The sequence below is a fragment of the Lepisosteus platostomus genome, chromosome 6 (genome assembly GCF_059453375.1).
Source record: "Lepisosteus platostomus isolate fLepPlt1 chromosome 6, fLepPlt1.hap1, whole genome shotgun sequence".
Lineage (NCBI taxonomy): Eukaryota > Metazoa > Chordata > Actinopteri > Semionotiformes > Lepisosteidae > Lepisosteus > Lepisosteus platostomus.
In genome coordinates, this window is record NC_142616.1 from 32,040,873 (window position 1) to 32,065,945 (window position 25,073).

Here is a 25,073-nt window from a genome sequence, read left to right on the forward strand (position 1 = left end):
TCTACTTCTTCTCCAAGACTTCTCATTTTCAAAAGCTCTCTGCATTGCTGATATGTGATATGCATCTCCCAAGTTGTTTTACACACAGGTCTCAGATAGATCCATTACATTTCTTACTACTGGTATTTCCAGCAGGAAACAGAACTGTTTTCCCAGTTTTATTAAGAACTGTTCTCTTTGGCTAGCTTCCCAGTAAAATTAACTTTTTTTTTCTGGTTCTTGTTTTGTACTTATAATACTGCAAAACCCACACGATCACACTACTGATTATTACAAACAGAATATCTATGAAAGGAAGACTCAAGTTAATGGCTTCCAGTTTATAGCAGTTTATGGTCTTCAGCATCCTTGTAAATTGCAAACATAAGATTTTCTATTTATAATATTCAGGTTGTAGGATAGGTAAATGTTATGAGATTTGGATGCAAATCATAATGTCAATGAACTACCACTATACAGAATATTTTTCCTCATATCATTAAGTATATGGGTTGTAAATTAGATAATTATCCTAATTATCAGAACAGATTGTCTTGTTGAACAACAGAGCCATTACTGTGTTCTGTAGCATGACAGAGTGTGCCTTGAATTTTTAGTAATGTACTCTTAATGCCAAAACTGAGCTGATGCTCTTGTAATGTTTGCCCCCAAAGGTTTTGGAATTGAACACTATTGCTTAAGAGCCCCCCAGTGAGTTACAACCTCCTAAGTTACAACTGAGTATACTGTATAAGCAAGTTCAAGCACATTAATATACAACTACTATGGTTCTACAATAATTTTAATGTAAGGACTAGACTATTACTTAGGAAGTGCTACTGGCTTACCAACGTACAGCGAGATAGACAGTTCTGTACTGCAATGCTTAATAATACAATATAAAACAAAGCACATTTGAGAAAAATATACAGACTTCTATGGTACTTTAAAAATCTAATCCTACAGTTCACAAACCAGTGTGGAACTCTACATTGAAAGATAAGCGACTATAACATCCAATTAAACAGCACACGATTCTTATGGTTAATTACCAAAAAACTGTATCTAGAAAAAGATCAAATGAAGTTGAAAGAGTGCATTTTTAAAGTCTAGTAGAAATTAGAAACTTGATGTGTAAATATGAAATAATGACACAAAAACCACCGTCATAAAGTGGCCAGATTAGTTTGGACTCACTGCTGGTTGATCAACATAGACCACAAGGGCTACTTCTGCTTTCACAAACAGCAAGGGGATGGGCTATCAGGGTCTGCATTCTTGAAAAACTATTGTCACTCAAATAAATGTTTTTTGCAATTGACAATGATCCACGAATGAAATGTTTCGGCAGTGGGTCTCCAGAGTTTTCCCAATGGAAGAACACTAAAATGACAGAATTCTACCCAGATGTATATGTAAAAGCTAAAAGGAGCAATGTCTCTTAAAACTCCAAACCTTCATATGTGTTTGTGTGATTGGATCTTAATAGAGTGCAATAAAAAGAAAATTAATTATTTGAGTCAAAGCTTAAGTACATATTTATTTTGTTTTCTGCTCAATGGATATGCAAACCTACAATAATTGCACTCAGTTTATAAAGTACATATAGACAGTACTACAAATAAACTAAGATGTCAGATTATCCAGTTTTAGAATTATCTGTTGTATAAACAGGGTTCTTCAGGAATCATCACCCAGTTTGGAAGAATTTAAGCTACTTTTCATATCCTAAAACTGTATATAGCATAAATGTGATTTTCTTCATACAGATTGTCTTAGATTGTCTGACATCCTCATCATTTTATATCACATTTACTCTTGATTAACATTACGATTTCCAAATGTATGCTTTTATCAACAATGAATTAACAAAACAAGTACTACTTAGCTTTTAGTAAGTTTAGTAAGTAAAGGTTTATTACATGGGGAAAAGAAAAAAGAGACAATGTTTCAGCTGTGAAGCTTTCTTCAGGTGCTGCACAGCTGAAACATTGTATCTGTTTTCATCTCTTTTCTGCGTGAAATAAATCTTTATGTTCCTTTGCAGCCTACACATGCTGAAACAGATACCTATTTGAACTTACAGAAAAAAAGAAACCGTACACGTGTGTTCGGATCAAGTGTATATAAATTTCCAAAGAACTTCAAGAAGTGCATCAGAATGGAATTATTTTCATTGATATTATATCATTGATTATTACATTCAATGATAAAAATACATGTTTAATTCCTGACCTGGGGTGCTCTCTCTGTGGGGTTTGTTTGTGTGGGTTTTCTCCAGGTGTCATGGTTTCCTCCCACAGTCCAAAAACATACCAGTAGGTTAGCCGCCTTCTGGAAGAACTGTCCCTAGGTGTTAGTGTGTATTTGTGTCTATGTGTCTGGCCTGTCCAGGGTGTACCCTGCATTGCACCTGTTGCTTGCTGGGATAGGCTCTGGCTCCCCCGAATTGGAAGAACCCGTTAGAAAATGGATGGATATTACACAATACAGCTGATTAACAACAAGGACAAATAAGAAGATATTTGTATCAAGTCCAGTTAAAAACAAGGAGTATTTTTATTCTTCTTTATTTCTTTAAATCAGAAGCAATATAACAATGCATAAATAGCAGACTGGAGGTGCTGAATGTTTTAAAAAGCAAATATATACAATTTCTAGTAGCAAATTTCTCTAAAGTATCTCCTAAAACAAAATAGTCTTCACTAGGTACATATGAATTCCAATCATTATCTTTTTAATCGCATTATATTTAAACTTTGCATGTGCAATATTGGCTTTTAATCACATTTGTATTTAATACAGAGTGCAGTGGGTAAAATTTTACAATAAGCGACTGTTCATTTTAAATCCATGGTGAATACGGCTAATGAACAGGCCATGAATATATTAAAGTGCTTAATTTGATCAGAAAGCATGCATTACTAATACTTAAAATGTATTTACTTTAAAAGGACTGACACTTCCTACAATGCTGTGCTTACCTGTTTCACAGAGATTGAAAAAGAGAAACCAATTTTGCATGCAAATTAATGGGAACCTTACAGCTCTGGTAAATAGTTACAGTAGCATTTGAAAGATAACACGTTTTGTACAAAGTAACAAGTTTGTTCGGGCTGCAAATGAGTTTTAACCTCTGTTACTCTGGAAAGTAGCTAAAATAAGAGAACAAAGTCCAAAATTGGCAGTGCAGTTAAATCTAAGGCACGAACTGCACAAAGTGCAATACCCGATACATCAAAATTGTCAGGAAAGAATTACTACCACATGTAAACAGACTGAGATTGTGTTACCATTTGATTCAAGGCCTGTCATACTAATTTCAGAACAAGCACGAAATTCAAATCACAAACCCCTCAAAAATGACAATAGATACTTATAATTGTTCCTTTTCAATACAATTTTTTCCTGCTATCCACATTAAAAAAAGTTTTAAAAAATAAGACTTGAATAAATTGACTTTCAGAATTGTTTTTTTGATATCCTGTCGTGTCTAGTGAAAACTCCCCAGATATATTTAAAGCAAAGAATTACATGTTTAGGCATTAAAATTATTTTGGGGAAAGTCTGAAGGCCTTGGAAATAACCCTGTAAATGTCTGCTAAATAATACAGGAGTACTGAAATTAATGGCATAGCCTTTAATAACAATTCCTCACTTAAATTTTAAATATTAGGTATCTGACTGCCTCAAAGTTTAGAATGTTGTACCATGTACTTTACAAACTCCTGCAGAGAATGGGCCATATTCAAAACTGAAAATTAAAGAGTTTAAAAATCCGTGCATCATTTCTTTTCTTCTCAAATTCTATTTTGTACTATATTTACAAACAAAAATTACATGCTGTAAATATATATTTACATATTTCATCCTTTTTAACTTTTGGAGTCTTAAGAACTTAAATTTTATGGACAACTTGTTTGGTGTTAGAGTTGGTGTTCTATATCTAATAAATAAGCAAGGGTATTAAACACTTTCTTTCAAAGACATACATTTACATGCGAAACAGTAATACACTTTCTCCAACACGTATTATTGTGTTCACCAAGCACATATGACCCTCCCTTCCATTTGCTGTGTTCTTTGCATTTTAGACGAGTGTTTAGTCAAAGAGAAAGCGGTCTTTAAGAACAACATTGCCCCTTTAAGCCACCGGAAGAGGACACAAAACCTTGGCTGAGAAGGTTCCACAAACAAAACGCTAACAAGTTTAGGATGTGAGGGCTCTTTTGGAGCTGAATCAGAGAGAGGGGGATCGAGTAGCGGTAGATTTTCAGTCAGTGTTATGTGTATACCAGATGGACACCTAGTCTGTCTCTGTCTCTCTCTCTCTCTCATTCTCTCTCTCTCTCTCCCCCGGCTCCCTCCCACTCAGGGATCTATGCTGTACTGGCCAAACCCCTAGCTGCAGGCCACAAGGATCCCCAAGTAAGGACACACACTGGCAGCTGCAGTGAAAGCTAATCACAGGAGAGGAAAGGGGATACACCAACCCCTCTTCCTGTCAGCAAAGATGTCAAGGTGAACTTGGGACTCCTTAAATAACCACCAACGACCCCTAACCCCCCTCACCCACCACCCCAAACCAAAGATTAGAAGTTGCCTCTTGTTTACAAGGGCAACAGGGCTTTAACTGCATTAACATTTGCAAGTGGGTATTTTAAAAACAGGGAATGGATTAATAGGCTTTACTGCACCAGGTTAATTTCAGCCCCTCCACCCACTGTCTTTGATCCAGTGTAGGTGCTGTTTCATCTGTCATCAATCTGGGATGGACGTGCTTTGCATTACATAGATGCCAGCTGTACTAATATGTGCAGTGTCTCCAATGGAGCTGTTGGTCTGAGAATCCTTCACTCCCTCATGCAGAATTGTGAAAAATATTGCACAACGTAACTTCCTAGTGTGTTATATTTTGCTAACAAGGAACATGAATCCAAATACTTTAAATGACAACGCATTCACATTGAACATAAATCATTTTCAGGCAAAAAAGAACACAAAAAAAGGTTAGGAATAAGAGGATGCTACTCAGTTCCCATCTTATGATTTAATTAAAAAAAAACAGGGTATCAGCTTCAATAACAAGAATGGGCGACTAGCTCACTAGCCCAACTCCCACAACCTGTTGTGTAAAGAAGTGCCTTCATTTAGTTTCCATTTTCTCTCTGCTGGTTTTGTGTTTCACTGTCCAGTGGGTTGACTTTCTCAAAGCCTTTGAGAATTCTGAATATGTGAATTATTTCTCCATAGATTCTAAAGAATGTATTCAGATTATTTTAGCCTGTCAGACATTTCTTTGAATAATTTATCTGTAGGAGTAAATTCTGATTAAATCTTAATGTTAGACATTCTTTTTAATTGTCTGTGAAAACATACACCACAGTTTTATCGTCACATTGGTAACTTGAATAAGAATAAAATGAAATATTCCAGCACAAACTTGGAGCCAATTTTTCCCCCAAAAGGTCTGAATGTTAACCGTTAAGACCATAGTTACATTTTTTGTGGATCACAGCTAACGTTTCAGCATCTACTGTAAAATTGTGTCATGGTCTATCTAAATATGCATTGCAGCATTACATGTTCAAAATAATATAGTTTTCTTCTGCATTAAAATAATGTCAATTCCAAGTGCAGGTAGTGGATAATTTTTGTTTTACTTTATAAATGTCAAAATGGATGGAAGTGCTTTATTCTAGGCAAACCAAGACCATCACAATAACTTATTACTAGTACATAGCAGCTGGATAGCATCTCATTCTATTATTCACTGTGCCACAGGAAGCATTTTCATCCCTGTTAGGAATTAAAATCCTTGAATAAGGGATACAGAGGTACAGTATATATTGGGTATGCTTGTAATCATACAGCAAAGGACCAAGGGGAAGAGTCTCTGCAAGCTGGCACATTTCTCCAACTGTTAACAAGCTGTTTCTTATTAATACATTATAATGTAGACGTGTCCAATAAAGTGCATGAAGCAGATCGGATATTGTAGAAATACTGTGAATGTGTTCTTAGATTCGGTTTGTAGCAGGCATGTATCACTCTGAAGTCAGCTTTGCCAATTAGCGCCTTCTTTACTATCCTTTAATAACTTTATTCATTAGATAAATCTTTCTTTAAAACATTGCGTCTCTTTGAGTAATCCCCCAACTGTGGGGCCAGGTGGCAACTGTAGATTGAATGAGCAGACCCAGCCCTCTGTACTGCTGCAGAGGACACGGTGTCTCCTCTGTTGCTCTGTGCACAGCAGAACTATGGCAAACATGCAGAGCTGCAAGACCAAGAGACAGGCTCCTGTTACACAAACTGGATGACGATTCCCATCGGCCGAAGTCCAGGTAAACTGTCAAATCTCACTTCCTCTCACTCAGGCGGCAGGATTTAAAGATCTTTATCCCTTGCTTCTGACCTCTTGTAGCCCCACTTAATCCGCAGCTAAAGACAGCTCCCCATCATTATATTCTAGATACCGTTACATGTTTGTTATCCCACGTAGCTGGAAAACAGGCACAATGTTAATCTGGAAACATATGAAACTAAGGCAGAAATTAAATGAAACTTCAAATGTACAACAGCAGAGTTAGTTTAGGCATTTGTTAAAATTCAGCATGATGTGGATAAAATCATAGATTTTAGAATCATAGAGGATATTCGGGGTATATATATATATGTCATAAGATGGAAGTAACAATCATATCATTTACCATCCTTAACTAAACCTGTTCCTAGTCCCACTGCAAGGAGAGACCACAACAGATTTTGCAATTAACCTAAAGCCTTAATGTGTGGTACTGAGTGACAAATGTCTGTCAGGAGCAATAAATACATCTCACTGAAGACCTCTCTTGATAATGATGTCAAGTCCCCTGAAGAGAAGCGTTTCCATATTTTGGTGAAAATTAGCAAAAATGTATTTCACAATCATGTGTTCTTTACAATAACTATGTGGTCTCACATTTATGAGTAGCGAAGTTGTGAATGCCTTCATTCTTTAAATTAGAATTCAAAACCTGGCAATTTATTCACCCTACTTCTTGCAACTCTCCATATTTCACATCTAATGCAATATCACTAGATCTAACAATACATGTGGAGTTCAGGTGTTATTTTATAATTATACCCGATGTGAAACAAATCACACACACACTGTAGCCACAGTTACTAAATAATACTTTATAAATACAACAGTAACAAACTGTAAACATCCTGCCATTCTCCTCATTGTTTGGAAAATACCATGGATCCAGGCTGAAGACATTTACATTCTTCTTTGGCTCAGTGTCAGGCAATGGAAAGTCATTTTGTTTTTCACGTTAAATTCAGTATAAATGGAAATCAGGTTACATAATCCACTACTGTAATACCTATACTTTTCCACTTGAGCAAAACGTTTCTTTCACCATACTATGAATTTGCCCCGATTTATTCCAAGTAGACTGAATGCTTATACAACATGCAGAAGAAGCGTGTGTGTACAGGAACTGCACTAATTACAACAGATAAATTGTAAATCGATACATATCTTTCTTGTAATTCCTTTCTGTGTAACAGAAACGACGTGTATTACGGTACCAAAGTAGACAGCTAATTATAAGAAAATAGAAATTACCAAAGAGAATGTGACAGCAGCTATAATCGGAAATTGCTTTTACAGTGCGTTTATATAATCAGATTTAACACCCATCATCAACAGCATGTATACAAGAACTCCCCAGTGTCATATTCTGTTATACAAAAACTGTACTGTATTTTATATAATACTTAATGGAAGAATGGTATGGCAATTGCAGACAAATTGTACTTCCAATTGGGTATTTGGTTTTTCTAAAGTTTAATGACTTGTGATCTTCCCACTGATTAGATTGATTGGCTATGCTGAATTGCCTATTTTGTGGGAAGCAGAAGGGCCTCTTTCTCATTAATCCACCCTGTCTGTAGGAGCTCTCCTGCAATACCAGACGCAGCACAGTTAGGTGAAACGTCAGTTGAAGAAGATGTATATGGCCATGTGCCCCCTCTGAAATAACTGGATGGTTGTTACCGTTATTTAGATCACAAATGTACATTGTTCAAGGCATAAGATGTATCACAAGGAATTCCTTTAGACTTTAGGGTAGGAGTTGAGAGCCATGACAGCGAAGAATTATGGGTATCACTTAGATTGGAGAAAGAACTTTCTCCCAAAGCGTTGACTTACAGTTTCTCATTACACATTTTATTTATATTCCAAATACATATTGTGAAATCAGAGGCTACACTGTGAATTTCATTTCAGAACACATCTGTAGCCTTGCTGGTATCTACTAAATCTACAAACCTTTAGATGACAAAAATCCGCCGAAAACATCTGTAATATGTTACTAGTTTAAGTAAAACAATTGCAATATGGGAAACAAGTGGAAATTCTGTTACTCAAACTGAAAACAAGTTGGCATTAGGGGCCGATGTTAAGTCATTGCTAAATGTGAACATATTAAGCCAAAGTACCTGTGAACAATTTTAACCTTGATGTTACCAGTAAAATGCACTTTTAAAAAAGGAAACCATATCCTATCACCACATATCCCCCTTCCCCCTTATACAGAGAACAAGTGGTGACTTTACAGCATTTCAAACAGAGCTCTGAGGTTAAAGGTTGTGTCAAAAATAACAAACAGGTAGCAATTAATCATGGAGTACAGTCTCAATAAAACATACATTTATAGAGAGGATTAGTGTAACAAAGCACTTGGTTTCCAAAAGGTGCCAGAGTGAGCTTTTATCTCTGTCAGCATCTTTACCGGAACCAAATGCTAATCAAAGTTTAACCAAGCTGGTGTATACATATCTGCTATTCTCCAATGTCATCAGACAATAGCTCTGGGTTCCTGTTTCTATAAAGGGTTCCAAAGGCTTGGAATAAAGCTATGCACTGGCTGGCACTGAAAATAAACAAAGGAATGAGAGCCATTCGAGCACTGTGTGCTGGGTGACTGACAGTGGACAGGTGGACAGGCCATAGTCCTTGCCCTCCCCACCTCACTTACTGCCAATGGAGAACAGCAAGTTGCTAGAGTTCCAAGCTTCTTATTGTTCCATCTCATTTATAGGACATAGAGCATGATGAATAAATAAATGGAAACAGGTGGCAAAAAAAGGTGTTTATAAAAACGCTTTTTACAGGAAGAGAACAGCTACAGTATTCACTGAATAGATGAAATAATAATATAAGAAACATAAGAATCAATCAGCTAGTAGAGTAATTGCTGCCGTAAATTCATTTTGGACTCCCATATGAAACACCTGCATTTATGAAACACTGACCCTGATGATTTTCATTAAATGCATAATGAATGTATGAAAAGCTGCATTGACAAGGTGACTCTGAAACCTTTTTGCTTGAATTCATATGTGTGCCCCAATATAGTAAAAGTTTAACTTCAGTAAGTCAAACAAATATTTCCTGATATATTTTGGATCTAAAATTGTTTTATGGTTATTTAAAAAAACCAAAATCAAGTATCTCTAGTGCCTTTATACTTTACCACAATATGCAGTTACCATACTGTGTCTTGCCCATCTTTGCCAGATTACATTTTAATAACTCAAAATACAGGAAGCATAATAATAAAAGTGAACATCTTAAGAGAAATTCAATAAAAATAATACGGTACATCAGTCTGCACATTTAAAAACACACAAATGCCAAAAGATGGGACCTTCGATTCAGAATGACTGATACAGTAAATGTGAGTGTCTTCTGAATTTTGATATACTGCATGACAAATGGAATTCGATACGTCTGTTAATGATCAGATGAACGTTCACAAAAACTTCAAGATATCATTGACGCAAGTTTCTCCTCATTTTGCAATTATTAAGTAGCTTTGCTTCATTATCAGAATTTCACAACACATACTAGTCTACAGTTACACATTTTTGAAGGATGCAAAAAGTAGCGGAGGACAAAGTTCTGACTTGCTGGCTGACAAAAAAAAGAGAGCGAGAGCGAGAGCTCTTAAGTGCGAGAGCCATGCTGACCTAACAAGAGACAAGAGGCCCTATTAAAGGTCTAAAACAACAAGAAAGGAAATGTAGTGTGACTAAAAACTTTCAAAAGCAAATAACTGCCAAAGCTATAAAAATCATTACTGTCTGGGATGCTATAGTAAAAACCATAAATGACTAATGCCTAGTAATAGGAAACCCTAAACGAGTCTGACAGGTCACTCAATTCCAGCCACACTGATCACCTTAATTAGCTTCTTGCCAATGTCTAAGACACTTGCTTAGCTTCAAACAAGCAGCTGCCCATTGATATGCCAAATTAGCACCAAAGTGTTTGCGCCCCTACCGCTTTCTTTCTCACAGTTTATTCCGCCCCAGCATGTTCAACAAAAGAAATACCTTCACATGTTTAATTATTTAATGGCCTACACCTGGAGGCCAGAGCTGAGAAACAGGTGGAAACAGTAGCTCGAGGGCAGGCAGCAATTTCAGGGTGGAAGTTGTTTTCTGTCAAACCCAGTTTGTCACATTAGCTCGATACCTGGGTAATAAATACAACATTTTAGGGCATACAGGCAACCTCACATAAACAAGATTTCAGACCAAAACACTGATTATGGTATGCCTTTAAATGGTTTCCTAATTTGTACTAAAAACACATGGATAATAATTGGCATATCATTTTCATGTCATACAAAAGTGGATGAATTTTGAATTCTTTGGTTTAACAGTTTGTCAAATGAGCTTGAAGTGTCATTATTTACTCGTTACACTTTTCAGGACAATCACTTCTTTTGTTATTGACTGATTCCTTTGAATGCTCTTTAAGAAATGGAACTCAAGAACAGTTAAAAGCAACTACATTTTGTGCAATAGGTGTCATTTTTGTGTTGTGTGAAACAGAATATTGTGTTGGCTCAATAATAACATTTAAACTACATTCTAAATTTACAGGTGTGACAAATGTCTTTTGCAGTGGTAGAGTTAAGTGGGAAACGAATTTTCTCCTGCTCAGACAAGCTGTAAATTAAAACAAATCACAAATATCATAATTAGCATCACACACTTTTGATGGTTCATAAGAGACACATTTATTGCCTGAGTACAGTTTCATTTTTAAGTAGTCAGACCTCTCTAAATGTATTGATGTTAATGAAAATGGGTAGAAAAAATATTAAGATGCAGGGAAAGCAGATGAGATGTAATATCTTGTGGTGCCACAGCTTGCTGATAGCCCCTCACCCAAGGAATGTTCTGATCACAGCAGTGAAGCACTCTTGCATCATGTACCAGTATTAACACAAAGAATTACTGACAACACCAGGCTCTTGAAATACACTCACACCTGTCCCTGTGTGAGGAAAAAGATCTCAAAGCCCAGCCGCGTGCTCGAGTACACAAACATAACACCAGCAAAGATGAAACTACCACAATATCACAAATGTAAAAAAACGTTTGAGAAAAAGAGGTGTCTTTTTACAGTTTATAAGCAGTAAGAATCCTACAAGCACAGTTATCATAAACTAATGGTTATTTCTGAGCCTAGACCTAGAGTTTTGATCATATTACCTAAGGATTCATGCACACCATGTCTGTTCAATTAATAACCATCACAACGTTTTAACTAACCTTATTGAAAAATTGAAAAAAAATAAAATAACCATAAGCTGTGGAAAAGGTGTGAATACTAGCAAGGAGAAACCCATCAATTTTTAATTACACGACCTACAAACTGCCACTGATAAGAACACAATTCCCATCCATGGTTTGGAAAGGATTTATACAAACGGAGAATTCAGAATCATAGCATGCTTGTCATAGGACCATAAGCACAGCCTACAGCACTGGCAGGAGGAGAAAGTCTCTTTACAATGAAGACACACTCCACCAAGACTCTGGCCAGTTATGTCTGGTTATTTCTTGTAAGCAATGCAGCAGAATTGTGCAAATAACTGGAAGACAAGGAACCACTTACCTGGTGGGCAGACACAGCTGTGGGGCACTTCTCGGGCTTCACGTACCCTGGGCAAGTGGGCAGCCAGTTTCTGGGGAGGTAAATGGGAACAGCTAGTTTACAGAAATGCATTTTCTGGTGATAAAACATGAAACTGTGGGCAGCACTAGTATAGTTAGGACTTTCTTTAGGTGAATGCCATTTTTTTTTCTCCGATTTTAAATTTTTAAAACTTATCTTAAAATTTTTAAAACTTATCTTAAAATTTATCTTGAGGTAAATGAAGGAGGGGTTGATACTTGGTTTGTTATTTTTTTATTAGATTTTTTTTTTCAAAGCTAAAAAATATTCTGTAGAAAATAACAGTGGAATGCAGAAGCCATGGAAAAAATGTGCAGTCCCTAAAACAACTGACCTAAAAAGCAGTTATGGAACTTAGTTTGCAGTTAGTTTTTCCCCATTTACATTTGGAAGGTATTATGATTATACATTATATCTGCCCAGCTGGAGAATGTTTTATATACAACTCTAGCAAAGAGACAGCTCTAACGCTTTAAAGCACTCTGTATAACAGATACGTCCAGTTACAGATTGTAAAAAAAGCAAACATTTAAAAGTAGAGGATTTGTCAATTCCATGACTCTTTGAAACAACTTTTGAATACAGACGTAGTTATGTGCACTATTGTTATAAGAGTGTTTACCTATTAAAAAAATAAATATTTTATTACTTTAATTCAAGACAAACATTTTTAAAAATTGCACAAGAACACAATGCATTTAAGTATAAGTGTTGCTGAGAGTTCACTGCTGTTGTTATGACGCAAGTGAAATGTTCATGGAGTCAAACATTTATTTCCCCCAAAACAGTCTTTTAGACTCAGGGATGAAACAGCGAGGATTCCGAGGTCAAACGATGGGATGCCCTCTGGAAACAGAGGCAGGGGGCTGTGCTGGACTATTTGAATTGTTGTCACATCTGTTAATATTTCAAAGATGGATAGATACTGTACAGTAAATACACCTGTTCGTGATATTTGTATTTAAACTGGCTTTGTGGCCTTCCTCACAAAGTAACATTTATTCAGACTCAAAAGATGCTGGTTAATTAGTAGGTAGCAAAGTACTGCTATCATGAAATGATGACAGGCACAGGCACTGACAGACTTCTCAGATGATGTAAATGGCTGAGTACAAGTGCAGCAGCTGAGGCAGCCCTTTTCTGGGGAAACATTCTCCGCCTCTATGCCTCCCTCTTTAATAGTAATCCGATGCTTTCGGCTTTGATCTGGTTTTAAAGTTCTATTTTAAAAAGATGACAAAACATTTTACAATCTCAAAGTAAGATTAAAAGTAACCGCGTTTGCTTCTGGATGCCTATCAAATTTGATCCCCCTTCTTCTTCCTGCCTCCTGTATCTTGCATATGAGACTAAAGCGCTTTCTGACACAGACCTCAGCCTGTAGGAATAGTGCAGGCTGTGCATCTTCACAATCACTTCACCGGTTCTAAACACAGGACTGCTCTTTTTCTCATCGCCGATCATTAAGAAGTTGTCTAAAAAAAGTGTGACACAATACCCCTAAAATTATTTAAGCAAATTAGAACAATCATGACATTGATCCATTACAGTAGAAATGTAGCTATTGTATGAAATCAGAAGAAAACAGAGAATAATATAGAAAAGTTTTAATAAATATGTTTTCACTGGTACTATCTGAACTTTGTTAAAGTCCACAATTTTAGTGAATACATTTTTAATTTCTGTTGCATTTTTTATTGCAGGGTGGTGCTCTTAATTGATATGTTCAATTTAAAAATCCTTCACTAGAATTAAAGTTAAACCATGCTCATCAATTAAACCTTTAGATAATTTCTTTTAAGAAATTGTTCAAATAGAAACATACCACAGACCGCATTTTTAGGATGAAGCAAACACCTTTCTATTGCAGAGGATTTAAAGCTAAAATTCCTGCATTTGACTGGCAACAATTGCCTGTTTTCCTGATTCTGAAGTGTCTCCTTCCATTTGTAAAGTTTAAGTGAACAGGTTTCTTTAACCCTCATGGGGACATTGACTATAATTAGACACTATATTTATGCCGCACTGAACATACACAAAGCTTATCCCATGAAAGGAAATATTTTAAGAATGCTGCTTAAATAGGACTTGTATTAAATGTGTACCAAAAAAGAGATTTAAATGTATTAAAGTCATCCAACAGTGTACCTTTTCTAAGCAAATTTAAAATGATAATATATCGCATGCTTGCTTCAATCAACAATCAGCATTTCGCCACTTTCTCTGGTGAACACATTTGCTAGCACCAAGACAAAGAATGTTCAGAGTAAGAAGATCTTTTGCCAATAATCGGTTTGATTCAGTGCACACAGGCAGAACACGCAGTGCCATAAGTGCTGTGGCGGTATAGCAAAGATGGAAGAAAATAATTAACAGAAATGACTTCTGTAATTTGTGATCTGGGCCATTCCAATTATTCATACGGACATCACTTCACTTTCCAACAAAAATGTCTCCAATAGCCCAGTGTTTTAAAGGTGTACTGCTAGCAAGCACAGAGAGATTATTATAAATAACGGCAACCAATAAACAGCCTAGTTAGAAAATTAGTTGTATACCAATTATATGGGTGCAATGTAATGTTACCACACAAATTCAAATGTTTGAATTATGCAACTTACAACCACATGATTAAATATTATGATGGTCAAACAGGGGACTTTGTATTCAGCTTCAGTCTTTAAAAGAATCAGAAACTAACAACTGTGACTTACAGAAAATGTTAGATGTTCAAGGTATTTATATACTTAAGTAATGGCTGAGAACACAAGAGGGTGTATAATTCATATGTAATCTTGCATACATAACTGTATGCTTTAACGTTTCTTTCAAATTCACCAATGCAGCTGGGCCATGATAAAATACCATTTTCAATTAAATTGAAATATCATACAACATGGTGCATGGTGGGTTGATTAAGAAAGAAATATCAGGTTTAATGATTTTGAATGACACGTGCTTTACACAATGACCATCATGCTCAATACGAACAGACAGACATCAGGACAGTGAAGATAAACACTGTAAGTAAGTATGCTGTTGTGTAGCAGAGTCAATCACAAGTTTTCATAATGTGAACTAAAAGTAAAACTATCTTCATCAAGAAAAACGTATTATACATAGAATAACAAAACTAACAGATGTGCATTTAAATGAAAATATGAACATTCTAAGTACTACTGCTTTAATTTGCCTAAACTTTCTAAACAAGTGCTTCTCTCCACTCATTACTTTGGGGTAATTTCAGCACTCTTCTAAAATAAAATAAAAACGAAGTTACTTTCAGGGCATGAAATAGAATAAATTAAAATGGATTTACATGTAAGTCAAAGATACTGTTTCATTCGGGAATAGCCCTACAGGTCTCATACAGTTATTTAAGTAATTATTTGGTGCCTGATCCAAAGCAAATAATTTCAGATATTAGAATGCTTTTTGGCTGTCATTAGTGAAAAAAAACAAAGCCAAAATTTGTATTAATTCACTGTGCCTAAAGTTATAACAGCAGTCATGGAAAATGAAAAGTAACTATTTTTTTCATATTCAGTAATGTCCTTAACATATTGTATTGGTCAACTGAGGAAATGAAGTTTCCTTTAAGGAAACTTAGTTATGTCTTTCAAAGATTGCAACATACAAGACTAAAATGAAACAATATAAAATTCCATATATTTTTGCATTGGTACAAACCCGAATAAGAGCATAGCCTTTTTCAAGGTCCTTAAGATAGCCACAGAACTAGTACACCGATGTAAAACCTTTGCTGAGAACAAACCATTAAATCTTTCTTAAGACAGTAGATGATGAGTCTTCAGATTAAAGTTGCCTCCTCAGTATACACGAAACGACAATGCTTTGCGTTACAGTCTCAGTTTACTGGCTGCAGCAAAGAATGATGTCTGCGACAAAAAGTACAATGAAATAGTACATATACAAAAATAGTATTCGTAGACACCCGAAGACTGTTCCACAACCGAAATGTTGTTTCTTTTCTTCTTTTTTCAGCATGGAATAAACGTTTACTTGTTCCTTTGCATATACAAAAATAGTTACAGTGAAAAAGTCCAAGGCAATAAAAATATTAGAAATAACTGTAACTCAAAGGTTTATCAGAAATATTTTATGAGGCATATTAGAATGAACTGTACTGGGATGCAATGCAGGAAACCCTGGCACATGTCCCAGAATATGTTTTAATAACCCTTTCTTATAAACATACAAAGCATTGTAATCTGCCTGCTTAGATAGTTCAGTGTTCCTATAAACGTGACATTAATATACATAGAATATGGGAAAAGAATGGCTTCTTTACAGAGGTTTAACACTTACAGTATGTAGTCTATGCACTAATTGTGACAAGTTAGGAATACTCAGACATACAGAAACCATGAATTATAGTTCGCAGCGTCCTGTTCTGAGAGCAGTTATACTTGTGGCATGGCTTTCTTTTCAAATAACCATCATCGGTAAAGAGAAGGCTTTTCTGTATGGGGAACCAAGATGTTTACAGTATTAAGTCAGGAGTCTATCCTGGACGAATAATACAATCCACACTCCTCTCTGTCTGTCTACTATCTGTTCTTTTCCAAACTGGATACATTGACCTTTCAGTTTTTTTAATGGATATTTATTTCATAATTAACCTTTTGAAGCTCAGCAAAAGCTTATGTATCAATTTATTTTTGAACACCTTGAAGTAGTACATTTGTGTGGCCGTGCGCGTATAATTTCTTTAAAGAGAGTTTAGTACAGACCAACAAAAAAACAAAACTCATCAGCTTTAACAATTATACCTTTTTAAGAAGGAAATGCAGTTGTGTTGCCCTCCACTGTCACTTAATGTATGAAATCACTTCATTACTGCAAGTTGGGTTTCAAAGTCTTTTTAAAGTAACTGCTCGTCCTAAAAAAAGTTGTCTGTGTCTGAACAGAAGAAAATGCCTCACTGTAGTTAAATTATTGAAAGGAACAAAGCACAAAAAGAAACAAAAAGGTTTGAAATGTTGTGACATATTTACATGTGCATACAGTATATAGGTGCATACATCCTGTATATGAGGAGACTGAGACAGAATACAGAACAGCAATGTCTTGACAGTACTGCTGCACAATACTGCTAATGAAACTAACCAGCTAACATAGCTCCTTCTGTTATTACAGCACATAAAATAATAATAGAACAATAATATAAACAAATCTAAACAGATGGATGAATCACAGGTTACTGCAGCTAATGCCAAGTAAAAAACTTTTTGTTTACTGGGTCCAAGTCATACTAATTACCAAATGCTGTCTTTAATGTTTAATAGCTGCCAAAAGGACAAAATCCACAAGTCACAAACACCCAATTTCAAATACCTCTGCATTTTGAATTTCAACAAAAAAGTTGTGTAGGTGTGTTTTCACTCTGTTAAAAACATTGCTTCTGTAACTTACAACCTGTGTCTTACTTGCAATCCTATCCCAAATTACGGTTTCTGTAAAATAGATTCAGTAAACCTGTATATAGCTGATAGGATAAAAAAAAATCCTGAGACATTTAGTGGCAAAAGCAAGTTGTTTTTGTTTCCAAAGATAAGAATAAAGATAAGAATCCTTAAAGCCAGGGTCAGTATACTTCATTTCTGAAACAATACGCTGATAGCAGTCAGACAGATTTTTTCTTTCATTTTAATACATATTTAAGAATTAAAAACCTTCAACATTACGTCCCTATTTTCAATTGTAATTATGTACAAATATATATTTAATATATAAATTTTATATGAAACTTGATTGTGACTGCACATATTATACTGAAAATCTTAAATCGTGTGCTAAATCTTATGGAGTTGTATACTTGTTTTTTTTTGTGTAATGTCCTAAACCTGTCTCTTTCAGACTCGCTTTTACCCAAGACATGTTGACCATTAGCTGGAGGTTTCAGATACTGAATCCAGGGCAAATGTGACCCTGAATTAATTTATTTGAATTGATGGACATGGAAACAAAGTATAAACTATCAGGCTGCACTACAATAGATCTCTGTCAGTACCACAGATGTAAATTGGCCTGTATTTGGACACGATCCATTAGTATCCTAAACATTACAGTTCCCATTAACTTTTAAGGCAGCATTTAGTCAAGAATTTATAACATCTGACATGATACAAAATGGCCCTCCTGGGCACTCTATTCTGTACTTCTAATACTATCCCCCTATTTCTATTTCATTTATTCTTCTGCTACGACATAAGTTATTTGACATTCTTTTCCCCTGTTCCTTAGAAATATCTGTCTCCAGTTATCAAGTCCAGAAATACATCGTCTTTGTTTCAGTCAAGCTAAACAGTTTTCCATTGTACGCTGGCTATACAGAAAATTGCCCATGAAAATGCACATGAATTTTTTTTTTTCCTCGGAAGCAGCCTGATTGAGAGTCTCACAATAGCTCTACTATAAATATCTAATGCCCACTATTAAGGAAAGCCACATGTCAGCATACATACCTATTACATTTAACTGAAATAAGGAAAATTGGGGCACATTTGTCTCAGGAATACTTAAAAGAATGAATCACAAAGATGAGCCTATAGAAAGACTAAACAGAATTCCACATGGCCATCATCCTTCCTCAACAAGGCACAATTAAGACAGTTTAGGGATACAATACATTTTGCTTATCTTTTGGAAGAACAAATGGCTCAGCTTCTTCCAAGTATTAAGTATAGTAAGAATGCAGCCTACCGTACTGGTCTACCAGTGAAACACTAGAATTCAAATGAGAGGAAGGAGGTGTGTATAGGAAATCTGATCTTAGTAAGACATGATACCCCACATGATTTCCTTATAGGGATCCAATATCCTATTTCTAGTCTGGGATACAGCCTAATCTATGTAAACATTTCTTCCAGGAAATGAAAAACAGTTTTATTCCTTTATTACTTTTTCTGTTGTGCTTAGAGATGGTGTGTGTGTGGTGGTGGTGGTGGTGGTGGGGGGGGTTCCCCTTAGTTTTCATACATACATGGTCAATAAATTGAAAAACTTCATAATGAGTAACCTGAAAATGGGTAAAGCCATAAAGTTTAAAACTATAAATGTTAACAGTGCGTCCCGTTTCACGGTCAGCCTGTACAGATAAAAGTCGTGATCAAACTGCCTAATATACTTCAGTAAAACTCAAAACGTTTCAAATCACATAACATTTTGTTGTAGGAGGTGCAAATAAGCTGGTAAGTGCATCACAAACAGTTGTTAGATTCCACCCTGTGCTTACACAGTTTGGCCATTCATGAGTGAAGAACATACTCCCTGCTCCACCTGAGCTCCCAGTGTAGCGAGGTGCTGGTGAATGATGGCCAAGTCGGAGCTGGACTTCAGTGGTGGGCCAAGTGGGCCCCCCACCTACATGAAGTGAAGTGAAGCACTAAGTTACTGTAATTACTTGTAACCATACAGTCGCTGTTTATAAAGCAATTATAAAAGAAATATAGGAATTCAGTTAATAACCATGTGGCTAGTCATTACTGAGGACATACTACATCGTTTTTACACTGTGTTCCTATTATCTTTGAAAACCACAGGCTATAAAAGATTTATACATTAATTTGCATCTCCTATCTGAAAGTGTTAGCTACAAATAAGTGAAGTTATATTCCACTACGTTTTCCATCAATCGATGATCATTTTCAATTTTAACCAACATTAAATCTTATATCATATCAACAAGAAAGAAGGTTTCTGATTACAAAAACAAATGGTTCACTTTGTCTCAAAAGCTTCGTGCACATAAAAAAAGACCTTCTCATTACGTTGAGCAGATATTGACCAGAAGAACCTTTATCCTGTTATAAAATGCATGAAAGCTTGTTCCACTATTACCTAACGGAGCCTTGAATTTCACAAAAGAAATAATTTACACAAACCTTTAATTGGCCTACAGAGTATTTAGCTGCCTTAAAGTAGCCGTGTTTAATTATTCAGATTAAACAAAACAATTTGTAGCATTTTTTGTCAAGAAAGCACAAATGTCAGGGCCTATGCGGAGGTTTAAATACATTCAAAATGTCCACAGAAATATATCGAATATAGGGAGTTCCCTCAAATAACAAAGCAAAGGAAAATTAGAGGTTAGTTACACTTAAATGTTAAAGGCAATAAAATCTGTAATGCAAAAATGCATATTAATTGTCCTCAACAACAGAGCTTCGCCTTCATTTGTCAATCATTGCTTAAGGGTGTTACATAGTGAGCTTTATGTATGACACAGGTGGTATAATCAATTCAGTGTCCACTAGTCTTCTTTCATCTTTTCGTCTTTATTATGCGGTGGATCAAAAATAATACTGTCCCCAAACTGAATTCGGTAACGGCAAAAGTTTTAAGTGCTTATCTTTACTTCATATAAATGCCCAGCCGGCAGCATTTTGGATTAAAACAGGGCTACTATGTGAATTTCATGATTGTGTGAGGGGATTATAAAAAATAATGGTAGTGGCTTCATTTAAATTTTAAATGGACTGTGTGAGAATTTTCTTCTTACTCGAAAAGTGTGAAGGAGAAACTAAACGAATAAATACACCGTGTTAGTTTAAGCACAACCACACCCAACCTTCAATTATGCAAATTCTTCTTGCAGGTGAAATTACTGTTTATACAAGATGTGATAATGGCTTGCCCAGTATTTGTAAACGTGCCCACAATCAGCATAAACACAAGACCCGAAGTACCAAATTCTAATTAAAAGCCAGCCTTGGCACAAAATAGAAAAACTAGATTAAATTTATACAGCATAAAATTGTATTTACCTTTTGCTCTTCTGACTCAACTGCATGTATACGTAATATAGTAAATACTTTTATTTTGTCACTTTCAACTTGTGGTCGTTAACCCTGAAGAATTAAAAATAAAATAACAGTTTTATTACTGAACTGAAAACTTAAGATATTGCGGGTGTTTTTAATACGTCTATGAATTGCGGCAACTAATACTTTATTTCAGAATTCCTTCAAACAGATGTTACTAGCAGAAAACCTGCTATTAAAGGTGCTAATTAGAAAAGTCCCTCGTGTGAATGTCGGGCAGCCGAGTCATGTGAAAAAAAAACAGCGTAGCAACACAGCATGTTTTTTTAAGTAAGAAAGTGTCACTTTATTATGTAAATGACCTCAAACGTAACTTTTAAAGTATTTTGCATTTACAGCACCTATTGCTTCAGAAAACCTTCTCTGTAATGGAAATGCATATAGGATCACTTACCTCTTCTAAAATCTGATCGAGTCTGCCTAACGTAACTGGTTCCATTTGGTCGAGTGAGATCCAGGCAGAGACATGCGTGTCTCTTTCCTTTTCCAGATTTAAAACCCTTGCCTGCAGCTCCGAAGTCCTCAGGTAAGCCAAAATGCAAACTCCCAGGGACAGCAACGACAGAGCGCTGCAGACGGCTACCGCAGACAGGTCTTTGCAATTCCTCAAGGACCGCTTTTTGTAAGGATGCTCTTTGCATGACCTCCCCGCGCTAGACGGAGGAGATACTTGCCAGTTCTGATCATCTTCCATCTTTCAAATTCAAAATTAAATGCAGATCCTCCACGAATTTCCAGCACTCATGAGGAGATAAACCGAGAAAAAAAAGCTATTTATTCTCTAAACTTATAATACGTTTAGGGAAGGGTCTGTTAAAAGAAGCAACTGTTGCTTCTTCCACTTTGTTATCCTAAAATGAGCATTTAAAACAATTTGTTCTCTGCTTATTCACTTAAATTTGCCGGCAAAAAGGAGCTGCTAAGTTGAAGAATGACGACTGTGATTTCCCATTTGGTGACACGTTCAGATCAGTGCTCCAGCAGTACCGTAGCGAACTGGCAAAAGTCTTCAAGCTATCTGTGCTAGGTCACTTTCCAGCTCCTGTGCTTGCTGAAACCCGACACATTAGCCTTCGCTGTAGAGTTCGCAGCCACGGGCTTTTTGCTCAACTACGGGAGAAGGCTCCTCCTTTTCATTTATTTAGGCAAAACATCGGGGCGGGATTCGTGTTTTAGCTGCTCCCCTTCTTTGATCAGACACTCGTGGGGGATATTTTTAGGTGCGGGAGCCAAGATCTAAACTGGACACTGTTGTAACCCCTTCAGCGCCACTTTCCAAAAGAGCTACTGTTCAATATCGATACTTGCAACAGAAGTGTATACGCGGATTTTCACAGTTCCGGTTAATATCAGCAACGGTGGCTATTACACATGATTTTCATGTTTTGAAAATGAATATAATGCGTTCTTATAGTTCTCATTGTTATTGTGGATAATAAGATGCCGAGTGAGTGGATGTTGTCAGGTTGAACTTTTCATTGTTGGTTCAGATGAAGACTGCTGCTTTGTAAGTGGGGTAAATTTGACGAGACGTTCCAGACTTTTGAAGGTACAGGAAATGGTGAAAACCCTTTCAAAACATGCGTTTAAAAGAGGAAGGAACACTGTTAAAGTTGACTGTAAAAGCGCTGCTTGAGTAATTAAGAAGTATTTGTCTTCTGTTTTAAGCAGTGTACTGTCACTGTATTTTCGTTTGAAAACATCGAATTTGCGTTTTAAGACAAATGTTAGGAGCATAACAGTTTACTGGAAGCTTGTTTTTCATTCTGGACTTTGCGATTGAAATGATTAAATGTCAATGCAAGAAATCTCAACCATGTACAAAGGTACGTTAAAATGTTTTTTAAAGATAATATGCTTAATTACGCCAGTAAAAAGGCTGCAATTGCAAGTTGAAGTTACTTTAATATGTAGTTATAAAGACAGTTGCTTGTGTCGGAGTTGAGTGGGTTAAACTCGATATTCTAAGTACAACATACACATTTGCAATATACAAAGCAAATACAGCCATCGCGTATATTAGTCAATCACTCATGAACAGGTAGCAAGCAGCTTTTCAGATTCCACCAGTGTTATTTCCTGGAAAAAATTGTGTTGGCACAAATGGTTCTTCACAATGGTTTATCTCGAGACCAGTTCTGAGCTAGATAACAGATGGCACCTATAATAGACTGCTTGTCAATGCAGAGTTTATAGAGACGTAGCTTTTCCACTTTATCAATAACATCACCTTCTTTTCTTGGTCAAGAAAGTACTGTAAAACTAAGTGTGTCACATAATAATCTAAATGTAGGTTATGTGTTTTGTGTAAATCCGTGCAATAAATTGCCTATGATTGAAAATTGCTAGCAGACCTGACTAAAGTAGAGTCAAACTGGGAGTTAATTGGCCCAGGGAAGGTTGATCCAATGAGTGTAATTGTCCTATTCAAGTGAAATGATATCTGTCATAACTCTAATTCCCTAACAGTCATGTCCTGACGTTTCAGAAGAATAACGAATTGCTGTTCTTTTGCAGCCCCTCACAAATAGCTGTGCCCTTTTCATCATGACAAGCAAATTCCCAACGCAGGGTTGAATATTCTCTGGTCTGCAATATCCTTCATTACACTAAAAAGACAAACCTTAGAAAAACACCAGGCAGGGCAGTTTATTTCCAAAACCGCTGACAGCTTTGAAAAAGTTTGTAAGCTCAGTGTTGCCAAACCCTGCTCCAAACTGTCAAAGAAATTTTAAAATTCCATTTATCTCGTCGGTGAAGTTTTTTTTTTTGCTTTAAGAATTTGAATTGTTCTAACAAAGAAAAATGGCTTTCTTTTTCAGTTATTGATGCAGTAAGAAAACAATTCAGATATACACATCTTAATTAAGCACTGGGAGCAACATACAATATTCTTCTAGTTTTCCGTTTGAAATGATTTAATGTTGTGTGTAATTCTGGGTTAGATTTTGACTGTTTTTATTTAAATTGAGAAGATCGATTTTTATTTTCCTAACCTAACTTGCTTCTGTAGGGATCAAGTAACCTGCTATTTATTTTACTTGGAAAACATCTCAGCCAGATGTGTGAACACACTGTGCCTCTTCTGCTTTACCTTAGCTGGTGCCATGTTTTGGAGACTAATTCACTTAGGCTGGTTACCTCAAAATGTTGTCGATTCAGTATTGTACTTATAAAAAAAAACAGCAAGGCACTTGAAAAGGTTTGAGTCAAGTGTGGTTGATGGGAGTGTAGTTATTTTTAGGAGCAGATTTGGTTGATTTGCAAAAACACAGTGTCAATGCATACGATATAAATATGAATAAAAGTAAATTCTCAGAATTCCACATGCAGTGCGTAAAGGGCTGATAAAAGTCAGGTTCAAATATATTTTGTAATTAAAAACATTCAAGAAAACCACTGAAACCTGATAAAGTTAGTGGTAATATCTCAAGTATACAATGCTGATCAAAAGCTTTTGCTGAAGGTGTATGTTGTCTGCAAACAGAAAACATACATTTATTAAATTGCTTTTGTAACTAGCTGCATATTGATGCCAATACAATTGGAAACATCATCCTCAACAACAAAATATGTCCCCCCCAAAAAAAAGAAGTCAAGAGACGGTAAACTAGAGCTAAAATAGCAGGGATATCTTACACAGATTTTAAATTGTATTAATAAATAAAAACCAAATGAACAAAACAGCCAGATGCCCTCTTCTGCTTTCCAGGTCCCTGATCTTTCCAACATTCTCATCTTCAAAAACCCCTGTCACGTACTTTTACTTTCAAGTTATAAAACATAGGTTTCTCAGGAAACTCCAAATATATTGTTGAGTTTACCAGCTAGCCAAACGATACTAGCTACAGCTTTGAGTAGCAGTAAGTGCCGTTATTAAATCTGCTTGTGTGCTGTTCTTATCTGTAAGATATGCTGTATGCTTGATCATGTTGACGGGTGAAACAGTTGATAAACAGCATGAGAAGACAGAAATTCAATCCAACCGGAAGAAGACAACATGAGTGGGCCCTCTTCTAAAACATGATTATTCAGATTGTTTTTTTCTGGTGGGCATGGACAACAAGAATCCAAGTGGAAGCTATGCCCAAGACTGTAATCGGAGTCCCCAATGAGCTTTCACTGATCAAGAACTCAGTGCCACAACTACAAGAGTGTTGGCCTTGGCCCGTTCACAGGTGAATAGTGTCCTCTAGTTCCTGTTGTCCCGCTGGAGA

The 25,073-nt window shown here is 36.0% G+C and overlaps 1 protein-coding gene across 1 annotated transcript in view; it reads right to left on the minus strand.

Moving 5' to 3' along the window:
• Positions 1–21,980, minus strand: part of LOC148661540 (uncharacterized) — a 53,086-nt gene extending 31,106 nt beyond the window's left edge. Inside the window, exons 1-2 of the mRNA XM_088633776.1 lie at positions 21,251–21,980; positions 11,951–12,020 (exon numbers count right to left, since the gene is read on the minus strand). Coding sequence (XP_088489902.1) covers positions 11,951–12,020; positions 21,251–21,550 — 370 coding nt within the window. The 5' untranslated portion in view covers positions 21,551–21,980. The remainder of the gene's footprint in view (positions 1–11,950; positions 12,021–21,250) is intronic.
• Between the last annotated feature and the right edge of the window lie 3,093 nt (positions 21,981–25,073).